Source organism: Lissotriton vulgaris, chromosome 12 (genome assembly GCF_964263255.1).
Source record: "Lissotriton vulgaris chromosome 12, aLisVul1.2, whole genome shotgun sequence".
Classification (NCBI taxonomy): domain Eukaryota; kingdom Metazoa; phylum Chordata; class Amphibia; order Caudata; family Salamandridae; genus Lissotriton; species Lissotriton vulgaris.
This window is the reverse complement of record NC_141700.1, coordinates 440,043,522-440,060,796: the sequence shown is the minus strand read 5'-3', so window position 1 is coordinate 440,060,796 and position 17,275 is coordinate 440,043,522. Positions and strand designations below refer to the sequence as shown.

The 17,275-nt window shown below is 44.3% G+C and overlaps 1 protein-coding gene across 1 annotated transcript in view; it reads right to left on the bottom strand.

Moving 5' to 3' along the window:
* Positions 1 to 17,275, bottom strand: part of LOC147674136 (inactive hydroxysteroid dehydrogenase-like protein 1) — a 522,374-nt gene that overhangs the window by 311,830 nt on the left and 193,269 nt on the right. Inside the window, exon 2 of the mRNA XM_086946470.1 lies at positions 4,186 to 4,412. Coding sequence (XP_086802596.1) covers positions 4,186 to 4,399 — 214 coding nt within the window. The 5' untranslated portion in view covers positions 4,400 to 4,412. The remainder of the gene's footprint in view (positions 1 to 4,185; positions 4,413 to 17,275) is intronic.

Below are 17,275 nucleotides of genomic sequence, written 5' to 3'. Positions count from 1 at the left end.
AAAGTGATCAATAATAAGTTACCATCAATGTGCTTTATTTAATGATGCCTTCGATTCAGAAAGTCCTTTATCCTTTAAGAGAGGGACTCTTCATTTTCAGAACCTAAGAAATCCTACCGTATTTTGATTATAGGATGCTGGAAAGTATGTTCTCTTTGAATCTGGAGGTGGGAGTGAGACACAAGGGTTTGAAACAACATGTTGTGAACATGGCTTTTAGACAATTGTTTACTTGCTGTTCCGGTTTCACCTTCATGGCCTTGAAAATAAGTGTAGAACCTGCTACTGAACGTCCATATACGGTGAATGACTACAGTGCAGTTTAAAAAATATCATGGTGCAATATTGTGTGTCAAACATATTGACAAGTCAAAAATATCAAGAAGCAGAATATAAAAGTTAAGAATATTGTTTTTTATATATATATATTATTGTATGTTAAATGTTGATGTATGTAATAGCGTTTACTTTAATAGAGATGTATAAGATTTCAATCATTGTAACTAATGTAATATATATTAGTTATTATGTACATTTTTAACATTAGGATTGTAATAGTTATTTTTAGTAAAATGTGTAACTTTTAATGTGTCATTATTTTGTATTCAATTAGTAATTTATAATTTAGTAGTAGGTTGTTGGGGCTTGTAGGGAAATTGGGTATGAAGTTATGTAAATGATAAACTATTGTTCTTATTGTAAATTCATTTGTTATGGTGATTAGATATTTAATTTGTAATTTATGTTAACAATTTAATAATTTTATTGTTTTAATTATTTAATTTTTTGGTAATTTATGTGTATTTTGTGATTTTAATGTATAATTGAGATTTTCTGAAGTATAATTATGTATTTGTTATTTAATAGTGGGTTGTTGGGTTTGTAGGGTTTTAAGCTAACTAAAATATTACTTCATGACTCATTATGTCAATTATTTAACTACATATTTATGTGAATTATTTGCTGTATTTTAATTAACTGTTGATTCGTTGACAAGCATATCAAATAATAAACCTTTTAAACTGATCTTTTATTTATTTGTTTTAATTTCATTAATTTTATTTAATTACGAATTTAATGTTATTAATATTTGACTTCTAATTTATTTTAGAAAATGATATTGGTGAGTTTGTGGGTAGTAAGGGTAAAAGTGTATTTATTTTAAATGTATTTATTTTGTTTTATATTGGTTAATTTGTTTTTGTATTATCACATTTCATTTTGTTCTATTACATTTAATTGTATTTACTTATTATGTTTATTTTTTATGTTTTTATATTTTTATGTTGTTAGATATTTAAATGGTTTGTAAATTATGAGAAATTGGAATGTTATAGCTAACCTCTTCAAAATCCAACACCTTCCCAGATTTTGCTTATGCTGGAGTGGGAATAGGAAATCCAACCTAACACACTTCCTACTGTTGCTCAGGTTAGATTGAGAATATTATATTTGACCCATCCAAAATTGAACAACTTCACTACTGTTGCTCCGGATGCAGTGGATATAGCAAATCTAACCCCTTCAAAGTCTAACACTTTCCCTACTCTCACTACTCTCAGGGTCGAAGCTTAATTAGTGAGATTCGGGGTGTGAACCTCAAATTTCCCAACTAATAAAGGAGTAAGCTGCAGGGTGGAGGGATGAGCTGAATCCATGAGGAACAAGGTCAGTTCTGATTTGCATTAGGTGGGACTCGGTCTAGAGTGGAACAGTGGGAGACACCTGATGGGTTGGAATGATATTCCGAGCGATTGACACTGGTTAAATTATTTGCAAGCATTCATCCTATCACTTTGTTGTCAACTGATTTCCAGGTGAGACTGGCGCATCTACTCAAGTCGATAAGGCCAATGTTTGCCATTCCCAAAAGGTAGTCAATTTGCACCCGTTAAAGGACTACTTCTATGTGTACAGATTTACCGCTTAGTGAAATAATAACAATGAGAAAACCAGACACAGCAGACCTGATTCAGGACCTCTAGAAACGACGACTAAACAAAGAATGCATTTGAAGAGTGTCACACCCCAAGCACCACAGCCGAAGATATGCCCCTGCCTGTTCCACTTATGCCTGGTAGTTCTGCCTGGGAACTCATGACTCCGGTCATGTACAACACAACAGCCTTGAGTCCCTGCCCTGGGTTCACTTATTTTAAATGTATTTTAACTGCAAGCACTCTTCTTCGTCTCTGCTACAAGAAGCTTTGATGGTAGAGATGGTCGAAATGTCAAATCAGTACATGTGGGCAGGGCACAATGTTTCTAGTTTTCACCTTTTTCAAACCATTTTTATCAAGATACAGATGACACATGTACCAAGCCAGAGTTGCAAATAAAGGAGGTCGTGCAGGCAAATTAATATGGAGGGCTGAGCCATGGTCTGGCTTTACTCAAGAGTCTGTGCACCCTCTGAGCCATGAAAGCCTTTGGCATGTATATCGGGCATCAAACATAATGTAAAAATATGATAGAATCTCCTGGAAATTCAAAAAAGTATATTTCTTTATTATGTAGGAGTATTTCACCTCAGTACATCAGATTATGTCACTGCATAGATAGGCATTCAATAAAAATGATAGTTTTTAGAAATATCTATGGCTTGCCTCCCCAATGACAATTACGTTAGTGAAGTAAGAGGCAATTCAGTTGTCATGTATACCTTATATATGACCTAGATTCTTAATATAGATGGATCAACAATACAGTATTTTAACCCCTTCGATGCTTGTGACGGAACCATTCCGTCATCAGTCACGGTTGGGCTGTGCTGATAACGGAATGGTTCCGTCACGGCCACACCCATTTACATAGGGGCCCAGCACAGCAGGATAATCTCTCCAGCAGCCAAGGTGTTAAATCAAATATAAGAGGTGCTTGTACAGCACACACCCTCATGGACATTTTAAGGATTTTGGGGCCCTGTTCAGAACAGCTTTCAATTTATGGTTCAATTTCAGCTTTTTCATGCCCTCTTTGGGCACTGCACAGACAGACCATCCATGTATTCCTAAAGTGCTGTCATACACCTCCTTATAAACATCACAAATCAAAGTCAAATGAGCAGAAATGATCATGTAGTTGTTTCCTTTTTCATTTGGCCCAGAGTGTATTGCTAGAAGGCTTCTTTTGGAGTGTGGCTTGGCTAGTTTGTAATTGGTGTACACATGGCACAACCAACGTACCTTAAAAGGCTAATATATTGTAGGACTGATGCTAGTACAGACCATATGTTACATTTTAGTTGCTGTACCTTCAGAGAGATCAAGCGATGTGACCATACCACTACAACACAAACCAACAACTCATTTGCCTTGAAAAAGCACCAGACCTGGAAGCCACATAGGGCAAAGCATGCATTGGATTTGGCTAATGGAACCCACACTCCATTGAAGAAGATAAATAAAAGTACCACCATAAAAGCTTGCAGAAAAATAAATATTGTTGTCTTTAGTTGAGCGAGTGTCATTATTTGTCACTGTTTGCACTCTACCTCATATCTAACAATATTTACTTAAATGGGATAATGGAGGGCATATTACCAACAAGTAGTGATATTTATCGCTAAATAGGCTTAGCGACGATTTTTTTATCGCCGCGCATTGCCGGAATTTATCGCTGAGATAATGTGCTATTAGCAACGTTTATCTCCAAAGCAATACATTTTCCGGCGATAGCGGCGAAATGCGTGAATATCGCTGAGAATACAGCGATATTCACGCATTAGCGATGAAATGCTCCTAGCCATGTTATCCACCCCCCATTGGATAACATGGCTAAGAACTGGTCTGGGCAGGTGTCTTGCTAAAAGGCGATAGCGACGTTAGCGACTGCTATCCGTCGCTAACAAGTTGGGAACGCCCACTTTGCATGTCATTAGCGATAAATATCGCTGACATGCAAAGCAGGCCCCAAACCGCTCGCTAGCTCCTACGAGCTGTCGCTAACTGCTGTTAGCGACAGCTTGCTAATAGGGCGATAGAATTATTGCCACTTAGCGGCCGAAAACGGCCGCTAAAGCGGCGATAATTCACTATCGCCACCCTTGATAATATGCCCCGAAGACTTTTGGTTCATACACTTTTCAAGGCACCAAATATGTGTGTGTTTTAAATTCATTTAACGATTTAAGTGTGGAATACTAGGCTTTAGGCCCCCTTGCTTCTCTTACATTAAATATCTTACCTGTAACAACAGCCCAAGCTCCATACTTTTGGACGAAATCAATCTGTCGGAATAGACGTGGGATAAAATGGACTCTTAACAGGTTATAAGTCCCACGCAAGAAGCCAAAGCATTTTCTTGCTGTGTACCAGGCTCCAACCAGTGCCAGAGGTTCGAAGTAGCTGTCACAGTAAAGGGTGATTTTTTGATGTAGGAGCATCAGAGGAAAACTCATGACTGTTAGTGCCCTGCAAAGGTAAAACAAATATTAGAATTAAAAGGTCAAAGGTCTTCGCATCAATACCTCACGTCAGGTGGTTTAGGGGAAGATGGATGCAATAATACCTGCAAAAATGGTATGATTCAGATGCAAATCAACGGAAGAGGCATGCACTTTCAACATAACCAGCAAGGTGAGTTACTACTGCCCCCTGAGGAATTTAATGCAGTACCCCATTTACATTTTGAAAAGGATGAATCTAAATGGCTCATTTTGCAAACAAATGCAAAAATACAATGGCAAGCAGTTGTAGGCTATGAAGGGGGGTCCCATTAAACGTTCACGCACAATTGCATCATGCAAGTGTCACTATCAACAAGAAATTGATTTTACAACATCAGCAATGAGTGCTACCATGGGCAGCAGCGATTATTACTTAATAATCAATTTACATTATTTTGCAAATTTTTCAAAATTGACCCCGAAGTTCAGTGTGTCGTTTTCAAATGCAAGTTTCCTCTGTCCCTAGCCATTTAATAATTTATGGGAAGGCTTGCGGCAAATCGAGAAATCAGAACTGTATTTGACCAAAATCAGCAAATTTTTTTTGTAACATCGTTTTTATTGCAGCACCAAAATAAATGTACAGACAATAACTTTATAGCATATCCAGTAAACATAGCAGGAAAGCGCATTATCAATTCCCTCCCCCCATCATGCCAGGCACGTCTCCAGGTAGAAGACTAAGCAGCCATCGCACTGAGTCCATTCCCCGCTTCATAATTCAATGTCCATAGTTACATTCACAGGAAGACGAGGACTGCTTTTGAAATTTTCGCCCCTCTCCCACCCCCATCAACCACCCCCCCCCAACTTCCTACAGTCCCGAACTCCCCCCCCCCCCGTGGCAGCGCTGTATGAGAATCTCAGTAAGAGTAAGGTCTGGTGTGTGCAAGGAGGTCTTATACATTCACTATGGTGTATTCCTAGGTACGCTAGTGGGGTCAGCTGCTACCGAGTCCTCCTCCTCCCCTTCCTCCTCATCATTATCATCCCGGAGCGCCTGCACCATCATTTCCCACGCTGTTGCCCTCTCCATGGCTTTCTCATCATCGGTCCTCCTAGCCATCTGGTACCTCAAAGTGCTTTCACAGGCTGCCCATCTCAGACATTCACCATACCACCGTTTATACGTGGGTCCCACTTTCGACTTCCAATTCCTTGTTATTTCCCTCTTTGCTAGGATCAGCCCCAAATCTATAAATCGGCTGGTATTCTTATTTTTGGACGTGTGTGGAAACCAATGTAGTACCCCCACTGCTTTGGTGTACTGTATTTCCCTATCTGTAGCATTATTCAGGGCCCTCCCAACCTCCTGCCAGTATTCCCCCAAGGTAGGGCAATCCCACAGCATGTGACCCAGATCCGCCCCAATCGTGTTGCACCCGGGACAGGCCGCCTGCTCCACCCCAAAGTACTGCCGTATTTTCCCTGGCGTGAGGTATGCCCGATGAATAATATAAAAGTGTATGAGCTGGAACCTAGCGTTCCTTGAGCTTTTCCGCGCCCTTCGCAATAATTGACCCCAAGTTGCTTCAGGGATCTCCATTTGGAGGTCCAGTTCCCACTTAGCTTTTAAAGCTGCGAGCGGCTGCAAGGCCTCCCGCAACATTCTGGAGTACAGACAGGTTTCCGCCTTAAAGGTCCCGGCCGCCATCATTGTATATTGGCACGCCATAGAGGTCGCAGGTTCCTGCAATCCCTCTCCCCAGTGGTCTTGCATGGCGCCCGTTATCGCCGCATGTAGCAAGTAGTCTCCTCGTGAGAGGTCGAACCGCTCCTGCAAACTCCTGAAATGGAAGCAACGCACCATCCTCATACAAGTCGCCCAGCATTTGAACCCCAGCCTCTTCCCAGCCTAGTAACCTCGACCAGTCCCCACCATGTGGCAGGGCGGTGACCATTCCCAACGGAATTTCCGGAGCATACTGCTCGTTTGCGCGCCCGGTTCCAGCAAAGTCGGAACGTCTGTTCCTCCACTGTCAAATCTCTAAGCAATAGCTTATGATGCAGCGTGATGTATGCCAGCACATGCCGCGGGGTGCCCTCATCTCTAGAATGCTCCGGGCCTCGATACACCCTCGCGACCTCCTGGGTGAAAGTCTGCAGTTGAGCCGCCAGATAATAGCCTTCGAAATCGGGCACTGCCATGCCTCCCTCATCCTTGGGTCGCAAGAGGGTATCCAGCGCGATTCTCGCCTACCCGTGCCCCACAGAAACGCTATGGTCAATGATCTCAGGCGTCGAAAGACGGAGCCCGGAACCCATATCGGAAGAGTCCTAAAGTAATATAATAGCCTAGGCAGAGCCACCATCTTAAGCAGGGAGACCCGACCAGCTAGTGAGAGTGGAAAAGTAGCCCAGAAGTCCATACATCCTCTCAGGGCAGTAATACAGCGATTAATATTGCCATCCAGCATATCCGCTGGGGTATGGTAGATGTAAACGCCGAGATAGTGCAGACAATGCGGTTCCCATCGGAATTCCTGCGCCGTGAGAGGGCACGGCTCTCCCTGTCTCAGAGGGTATAGACAAGATTTGGGCCAATTGACCCTCAAGCCCGACAGCTGCCCGAACATCTCCAGCAAGCGTCTCGCCCCCAGCAACTCTGCTTCCGCATCGGCCAAGAACATCAGTAGGTCGTCCGCATATAATGAGATGACATGCGGCCTGTCCCTGTATACCAACCCCTTGTAATGGCGGCCAGACCTGGCTTCCGCTGCAAAAGGCTCCATTGCCAAAGCAAACAGGAGGGGAGAAAGGGAGCACCCCTGCCTAGTGCCGCGTCGTACCGGATATTGCTTCGAGATCAATGAACCCACTCTGACTCTAGCTGTGGCTTCTGTATATAGGACTTTGGTCCAGTTGATATAACCGTCCCCCAGCCCGAAACGCCTCATCACCTCATACAGATAGCCCCATTCAAGACTATCGAAGGCCTTCTCGATATCTATAGAGAGCACGAAAGGAATAGTGTCTTCCGACAACCGAGCCCCCATCAGCCTCGTCAGCCTGCGGATATTGTGGGTAGTGTTACGTGTCGGGATAAAGCCGCATTGATCCTTATGAATCAGACCGGTCATGTGGGCCAATAGTCTATTTGCTAGGATTTTGCTCAGGATCTTGTAATCCGTCGTGAGCATAGATAATGGACGGTAGGACGAAAAGGCATCGCTCACTCTGCCAGGCTTTAGCAACGGGATCATAAGGGCCTCGCACATGGAGCTCGGGAGTCTATCTCGTGATTGCGCTTCAGTATAGACCAATTGCAGTTGTGGAGCCAGATACTCCAAGTATTTGCTATAAAACTCTATCGGGAGACCGTCAAGCCCCGGAGTCTTATTTCTAGCCATCTGCTTCACTGCACTCCCTATCTCTCCGATCGTTATAGGCCGACCCAGCTCTTCTGCTTCCGAATCCTCCAACCGAGGTAGCTGTAACCCTTCAAGAAAGGTGCCCAATGCTTCGGCCCCGCCCGTCTGTCCACTCTCATATAAACCCTCATAGTACGCCCTAAACCTATCCAGAATCCCGGCCTGGGTGTGGCAAAGCCCCCCCCGTCCGCCTGAATCGCCATGATCGGAGCGCCCCGCCTGATCGGGTTGGCAAGCCACGCCAGCATCGACCCCGCCTTATCACCCTCCGCATGCGCCTTCGTCATATACGCCTTGTGGTCGAAGCTACGCAGCCGCTCTAACTCCACCGCGAGCGCTTCCCTGGCGCCACTAATCCCCTCCTGGAGCTCAGGGTGATTCGGGCGTTCCCTCTCCTTCTCCCTCAATCGTCTCTCCGCTCTCTCGAGGTCATCCAGCAAAGTTTTACGAGCCCCTGCAGTGTTCCCAATACAGTGACCTCTGACCACCACCTTAAAAGCGTCCCACTCCACAGCTCTAGTAGAGGCGGAGCCACTATTCTCCTCAAAGTAACGCGCTATTCGCTCCCCTAAGGCCTCCCTAAAGAGCAAATCATCCAAGGTGTCAGGTTGCAGCCGCCATGTTGGACACAGTTGATTTCCACCATCCAGTTCAGGGACAACAACAAAGGGTTGTGGTCCGACATCGTGCGAGCCAAATACTCCGCGCTACCCACTGTTGAGAGCATATGCGACGAGCACAGAAACGCATCCAGTCTAACATGCAGGTCATGTAAAGTTGAATGAAAGGAGTAGTCCCTCGTGGTGGGGTGTAGTGCTCTCCAGGCGTCCCCCAGGTCCCAGCTCTCCTGCCAATCCAATCGGCGCTTCGCTACCCTATGTACTGGGGAGGCGTGCAGTGGGGGATGAGATCTATCCAAATCAATATCCACCACCGAGTTAAAATCCCCCCCATGAGCATCGGCCCAGCCAAATAACTCGCCAGTTTGCCCGAGAGTGCTGTTAGGAAAGCGGGCAAATCTACATTTGGGGCATATACACTGCAGAGAGATACCACCCGGCCCCTGAGTCTCCCCTCTACAGCCACAAATCTGCCCTCTGGGTCCACCACCTTTTTAGCGACCTGGAAAGGAACCCCTGCCCCTATCCAAATCAGTGTCCCCCTCGCAAAGGCCGAATACGTTGTGTTAAAGAGCTGCCCCCTCCACCTTCTTTGTAGCGCTATTCCCTCCTGCTTGGTAAGGTGCGTCTCTTGCAGGAAAGCTATATACACACCCCTACACTTTAGATACGCGTGAACCTTGTGTCTACGCACCATAGTATGGAGACCCCGCACATTCCAGGTCATACATTTCAAAGCCCCCGTACTAGCCATATCCTCTTGCACACACAGATAGAACAATAAAAGCCATCGACCATGCGCTTTCGCCAACAACGTGCTGCCCTCCCCTCCCACTCCAAACAAGTGAACCCCTCAACCCCCCAAAATCAACCTGAGCGTCCCCAAGTACTCTCGGTTCCCACCCCCCCAGGACAGGCCCCCCCCCGCAATTGGAAGCACATCCATCCAAACTATCACAACCACCTATCCCCTCAAAGAAAGGCACTATTATTCGCAGTCTCCACTGCGATGACCGTAAGGGCCAGTAGGGCACGGTCCGATGCCGAGAGAGTACGTTAAAACAAATCAATCCTGCATATCCCGCCCCATGATCCCCCCATAACAGACTCACGAAGTCCCACACAGTAGTAAACTGCGCTCACGGGCACAGCACCCCAGTGTCTGACCAGCAGGTCGCTCCTCCAGTCCAGTGGTTCATGCTTCGACTATCTCCCCAGACGTCTGAGGTGTCACTATAGGGCTCTTGGCTCCACCATATTCCGAGAGCCCCATCTCCGACCCCGTGTCCTGCTCTTCAGAGTCCGTGCCCTTCCCGGACTGGCTTCTGGTCGTGCTAGATAGGTCCACAACCGCCTGTAGGGCCGCCTTCCTCTCTGTCTCCGTCTGTGACACGGACGGTTTTCCAGTTCTCCGGCGATTTTTACGGATCCTCTGCAACTTCCTGATCGGCTGCGTCTCTCTAGCCTCCTCCGCCCTGGCCTTAGCTCCATCCGTGCCAGCTTTGTAGGTGTCCCACCAGGCCCAAGCATCCGCTGAGGTAGTGAAAAAAAGCGACTTGTCGTCCACCACAACTCTCAGCTTCGCTGGGAAGAGGAGGGAGTATTTTATGCCCTCTCCACGGAGCTCACGTTTGAGGGACAAGAAGTTGGCCCTAAGTTTTTGGGTCTCACAAGTGTAGTCCAGGAACATGGTGACTCTGTTGTTGTCAACTTGAAAGGGTCCCGCTTCCCTCGCCCTCTGTAGTAGCCAGTCCCAATCCCTGTAGTGGAGCAGCTTGATCACCACCGGGCGAGGTGGCAGGCCCGGGGCCGGAGGTCAAGCCGGAACCCTGTGGGCCCGTTCCAGGGAGAAGAAAGGAGATAGTCCTTCTAGCGCCACCTCAGTGCGGATCCAATTATCGAGGTGGCCCACCATATCATCGCCTTCAATTTTTTCCGGTAGGCCCACGAGGCGAACATTATTGCGCCTACTCCTGTTTTCCGCATCCTCAGCCCTCCTCTCCAACACCTTCAGCCTATCTAGAGCATCCGCCATCTGAGCTTTCACTGCTGCGTGGTCCGGGGCCAATTCCTGAACAGTGATCTCCATAGACTTGACTCTGTCTTTAAGTTTATCATGATCCGCCTTCAGGAGACCCAAGCCCATCGCCACTTGGGCGATGTCCTGCTGCAGGGCATCTTTCGTGGTCGCGATGGCCTCCAGTATACGGTCCTGCATGCGCTGGAGAGCAGACTGGTCGCGATCCGCTCCATCCACCACTTCTGTTTCAATCGCTCCGTCCCCCTTCCCTTTCGGTTTCACCATCTTGGCTGCGGCCGGCAGCGGCCCCTAGGGTCCCTTTGTCCCCCTCGCTGTCTCCGTACTGCAGAGCCCCGCCACTGGATAACTCCTCAGGCAACAGGATCAGAGATCTAGGATACACTTAGGGCACTTGACTCTGCTCTGATCGCACTAGGTGGTTTATTCCCCGGGAGTCCTCTGCTGCCGCGGAGTCTCAAGGCGCCAGATTGTACTCGGACAACCGGGACCGTCGTCACAAAGCCGCCGCCATTTTAGGGCTTCGTCTGCGAACGTAATTGTAGTCGCGTGTCCCAATAGCTTGCGCCAGAGCGAGGAAAGATCACCTGTGCCTGCCGAGAAGGTCAGGAGGGGCCCTCCAGTCTAGTAATCACTGCCAGTGATGGATCAGCAGGAAAGTCAGGCCTCGTACCCCCGTCGCTGCTTTGTCCAGGCCTCAAGGCGCCATCTTAGATCGACGGCATCACACCCGGTGCTGGTCTTTAAAGTCAATTTTCAGGACGAGGAACAGCTCCAGGTCGTCCACTCCGAACGCTGCAGCCTCCGTGGCGACTTCAGATTACAGATTATTCCATTTTTACTGGAATTTGCGCGGATATTCAGGATGATATTCGGGATCGGGCGCGGAGCTCCGGGCTCACGCTGCCTACCTCCTCGGCATCCAAGCCACGCCCCCTTGACCAAAATCAGCAATGACAATAATATATATTTCTCAGGAAATTCTAAAGGGGGTTTGATGTTGATAACAAGAAAGTAGCTTTAAGTGGTCGAGTGCATATCATGAGAATTGAGCCAGTAACAATTGGTACTTCTACCAGAAACTAGGGGTGTGTGAAATTCGAGTAATTTTCTACCACCAGGTCCCAATATCCTGATCCTCCATAACATCAAAGTGCTCCCCCCAAACGTGGAGTTGGGCCCGCCCGGTATTGTCAATCAAATCAGGCGTGGACTCAATGATATAGCCTGCCACACTGAAAAATGTGGGTGACATTCCCCCAAAATAAACGAGAGTATTCCCCTTGAGAGCAAGATAAGGGATAGCATATGAGGCTACCTTCCGTTTTCTATTTACTGTTGATTCCTTGGGGAACTAAGGCACTCCTCCTGATGAACTTTCCTCACTCTCTCTTTTTTTATGTTGATTTTCCCTGTCATAGTCTACTCACTCACTCCTTGGTTCTCATGCATTTATGGTCAGACAACTCACTTGTTTATCACTCATCCCCACGGATGCCTGGTTGCTCTATAAATAGGACTGTTTCCTCCTCACCTTCTTCAACCCCTCAGAAAGCCATCAAGGGCAAACAGTAAGTCTATTTGCTTTCAAAGAGGTTTTTTTAATAATCAGCCTACAGGTATTCTGCCCCCGTATTGTTATCAAGAAGCATTCTTTTAACAGTCTGATTCTAACAGACCGTAAAAGCAACATCGCTATCTGGGGCTGGATGAAGTCCTCCTACTTACTGTAACCCTTTGGGATTTAACATTACTGCCAAGTACACAAAGAATTTCAGTCACTGACTTATATAAAAAAAGCCAAACTAACCGGACACAGACCTCATTGGTAGATTCATTACTCTGCCACTGGATGAATTCTGCCTTACTTTGACAAAAGTTATTTAGGACATATTTTAGCATCTCATCTAAGTAAGCCCTTAAAAAGTCTAAGACTTAATAGCTATAGGGAGGTGTAACACATTTACTAAACAAACAACAAAAATCAGTCAAAGCCGAATTGACTTCAAAGAATACATCATATTTTTGCAATCAAGAGATGAAAACTTTTGGTCAAAAGATGCTGCAAAATCAATTAATGAATGTATGTATTCAAAATATTATAGGTGAAGCTCTTCTCTACCCTATTTTATATACTTGTTGTTGGACCATGTTCTAAAACAACTAACCATTTACGGTTCCTCGAGAAATTTTGGGTATTCCGCACACACTTTTAGTTAAAATTACTTAAAGATGAAAATCATAAAATTACTATTCATTGGGTTTATCAATATCCAACTTCATGTCATGTCTTTTTCTTCATGTTGTTAGTGTCATCTTCTTTTATCCATAAATTTTCTAGATACATCAACCAGGCCCACAATGGGCATTTACATTTTCTGGATATTATCCAAACACAAAATGGGCTTTGCCATATTGTAAACTTGTAAAACTGGTATGTTACATTTATATAATATCCTTTCTAACTTCTCTCCTCAAAACAAACGTTCAACATTTTCTTGAAAAGGTGTTTTTTTCAGAGACATTTTATTGAATTACTTATCTGCAAAATACTTGATAAACTAAAAAAAACTACGCACAAGAGTTGAGGCAAGAAAAGCCTGCACCTGCTAACATCTATGGCCACAAACTTTTAGTGATGGTGCTCATGAAACCAAGGAACACAACCCTGTCTGTTCCTTCATGGGCAAAGTCCAAAATACAAAGCAAGAAATATGGAATCAGCACCTATCAAGGAAATGTCTTAAACAGTCTCTGGTGTCCTCAGTAAATCAAGAAATTAATCTCATAATAAACAGGTCTGGACTTGAATTGTGCTTCTTTTTTTATTCTTTATTATGATGATCCAAAACAGATTAAAAATCCAGAATTACATGCAAATTTTTCCTTTTAGCCAACGCGTTTTGTCTCATGAATGAGACTTCTTCAGAGCACCTGGTGCTGCCCAACTATTGATGTTCATTACGTTCCTGGCTACCATTCCCTCTTTGTTGACACAAGACACAGAATTTGAATGACAGAATATCTAATAATCTGCTATGATAAAGGAACTACCATTTCTTGCACTATTATTGACAAAGACAGCTCTATGAGCCCTGAAGAAGTCTCATTCATGAGATAATACTTGATAAACTAAACAAAATCATATGTGGTAATGTTTTCAACTATTCAGACTTTGATTGTGCTAGAATTTGCGGCACATCCTGGGCTGCATGTTCATCGCTATGAAATTATTATTAGTTGCAATTACACCCCACAAATTCACTTGCACTAACTAGAATACAAATATATGTACCGGATCTTCAGTAGTTCTATGTATTTACATATATCTTTGTCCTCTCTGTTTTTATTTGCAATTTATTTGTACCCTTCTTTTCACTGTTTACTAGGTAATTTCACTCTCACATAACCCTATATTCATTTGAACATTCTGCATTCTAAAAACCTGTACATTGACATTCTAGCTGATGATATTCGAAGTACTACATAACCAGCTCTTATGATAACTAAAATCCTAGTCTGGTATCTCTTATAATCCTAATATGGATAGGCAATATTTGGCTGACATCAAATCTGCAGACAATTTATGAAATCTTGCTAAATGTCATAGCCATGGCCAACACTGAATAAACAACAGACCAATTAGCCTGGGGCACAATCCAAAGTGTATTTAAGTATTGTCTTTTCTCTGCGAAGATGTGGTCTGCATGGCTAGGCTTATAATATGTTGTTGCCCTTTAGCACTCCCAACCTCCATGTCATCTAATGTTCTTTCTCTTGCAGCAATCATCCTCTCACAAAGAAGAGGTCTAACATGTTTAGGAACAAAATTGCTCTAATGACCAGATTGGTACTGTGACCAGATTTTGTTCCTCTGCGCAGGGTGTCTACAAAGATGTAAGAAGAGCTGGGGTGCAAAGCTTACTAGACTTCTGAAGAGCGAAGGACATACTAAAAAGAAATATAATTTCTTTGCATGTCCACCAGACAGGCCGTAGGTTACCCAAGACCTAAGGCAGCATACTAAAGACACAAGAATTGGGGTACTCCCCTTCATGGCACAATGCAGTTCATTCATCACTTGGCAAGCCTGGTGCATAATAAAACATCTAGCACCCAATGCCGCAGTGAAGAAGTATAGTGCTATAACCTTTCTTTGATGGCAATACTAGTTATATATTTTTTTAGGTTAACAAATAATAGAAATCCATGACATGAAAGACAAATATCCAATATATCTCAACTACACCACAAATGTAATACCTAAACCAACCTTGAAAACTGTCTCACATATGTTATGAGGTATTATTAGCCCTTACCTAACAAAAGCTAACATTAACATCTTCCTTGCGTCCTGTATTTTTAGAATCAGACGACAGGCGGGTTTAGCTGCCTGTTGCAAGAACTAATGGCATCAGTACAAAATAACAGGGCCTTTGCTTATCATGGATAGTTATATATGTTGTTGGTGAAGTGCCTACGGTAATTTCCTTCTTCGCGATTTCACATGCATGGAATAATGACAACACCCTGTGCCTATTGCGTGTATTACAATGAAGGTTGTATCTCCTACTGTGTCATAACAGACTGCCGATGGAAATTCCCTGTCAAATCTCTCCAAGGAATAAAAAGGGAACATTCCTAATCAGGACAAGAGATCATTCAAGCGAACTACTGCCACTAATAGGATGATCAGATACAGAAGAAGACTCTGACACTCAGCAGTTTTAGGAAAAAAGTGTAAACATTTTTGGTGGTCAATATGGCTCCTATCTGCTACCATTGAGACCTTTTGTTCTGCCATACTTGAAGAGATTGAGTTCCTTCAAGTTACAGAGACGTTTTAAGGCATGGGCAAAGTGGGGTCTGGCCCAGGGCGCCAGCCTTTCAGGGGGCTCCTGATAGCCTGCTCTGTTCTGCAGAGTCTTGCATTGATGACCAAGAAGAATAATTCTTAAACAGATCGCTTTAAATACCGTTTCCCTTTCATATATTCTTAATGTGAGTGATGTGTGAGAGTCTATTGCAGACATCTGCAGATAAATGTTGTGTGTATGTTTCATGCAGCATCTATAAATATGTTTATTTTAGATCAAAGCCGGACCTCGCATATGAGAACATGGAGAGTGTCACAGAGATTATTTGGAGTAATATTAGTGAGCTGCTGCTGTGTTACAATATTGAAAACACACATCTTTATCCATTCATACAATGTGTGCCTATACAATATCAGTGACCTGGCCAAAGAGGGCATGACAGACCTGAAACCGGGTCAAGAATGCATAGCTGTTCCGAACAGGGCCCCCCAAAATACGTTCGGCGCAGGGCCCCCAGGATCCTAGAGATTTCCCTGAACTTATCTCCATCCAAGGGTTTCAGGACGTTTTGGAATTTACAGAAGTGTAGCTTCAAAAGTGGCCCCTGCTCATATGTGTAAGTGCCTGTGATGAGGTTTAATCTTTGGGGAGTCAGCATCTTTGGTGATAATGGGAACCTACATGTTTATTTAATCAAGAAGTCCCGAATTTCACATTACATGCCCCCATAACAGGAGTTCTTTCTGTTGCTGGATTCGCAAGTACTTCCTCGTTAGGTGGATATCTAATGAATAAGCTGTGCTGCAGTTACATATGAAAGGTTGCAGGGTGTGGAGTTTCCAGTGAGTGTTTGTGCCTGCATTTTATGCCATGTGTTGCTTCCTTAAACTTTTGTTAACTGTAGTTTATAACTTAATATTGAACTTCATTATCAGACCCTGTCGGATGTGAGAGGACAGGCAGGGGCTACTGGTCCTCAACCAATCAGGTTTAGGTTGTTTGCCACCGATGTCCAAGGGGGCTTTATGCTATGACTCTGGAAAATGGGCCAAGAAAACCCCTTTTGCACTTGACTCTAAGGCAGTGGCGGCTGGTGACATTTGAAAGTGGTGAGGCGTAGCGAGCGTGCGTGCCCGAACAAACCCCCCCACACCCCACACCCCCCACCCCACCCGAAAAAATTGAAAATCGAGTGGGCATATGGTGCATTTTCAAGCAATAATAAACAACTTGTTAGGTTGCTGGTGCTAAGAACTGTGAGATGCAGGAGCGAGCTACAAACCTACGGAGTTACTTAAACAAAATGAGAAGTGCTCAAACTTTTAAAAGAACAGGTCAATGCATTGATAAATCGAGCTGGACAGACATTTTTGATATCCTACACAATCCGATCAAGCAAAAATATTTCTTTATAAAATAACTGACTAGTATCACAGAGCCACCCACACAGAGATTAAAAATGACATGAGTTTGACTTGTCGTCCAAATTTTATGCATTACGTCTTAAACTAACCCTTGCGTAAAGTAATTTACATATTTTGTATCCAGGTCATAATAAAACAAATGCACATAAATACGTAATTTGCACAACACTGCATGCCAACCCCTCCCTCCCTAATACTTTCAATTCCTACCACAGCACTGTAACCGGGAAGAAAGTACATATAAAAAACAATTGCATTTATTTCCACCCTATAGTCATTCATGATGTTGTATTCCATGCTTTAAAAGTGCCTAATTCACTCATAACATACATTCCCATAAAATGCGCCGTTCAACCCTTTTATCACTTCACTATTAATATAAAAAATCCTGACCAATCAACTCCCACTAGGCTAACACAGAAAATGTAAACTTACCTGACCCCAGGGTCGTGCCTTCCCCGCCTCAGGTCCCACCTCAGTTGAAGAAGGTGCCATTCAATAAAAGAAACAAAAGAAACAAACCTGCTCTGCGTGGCGCTCTCCCATGAAACAGAGCGT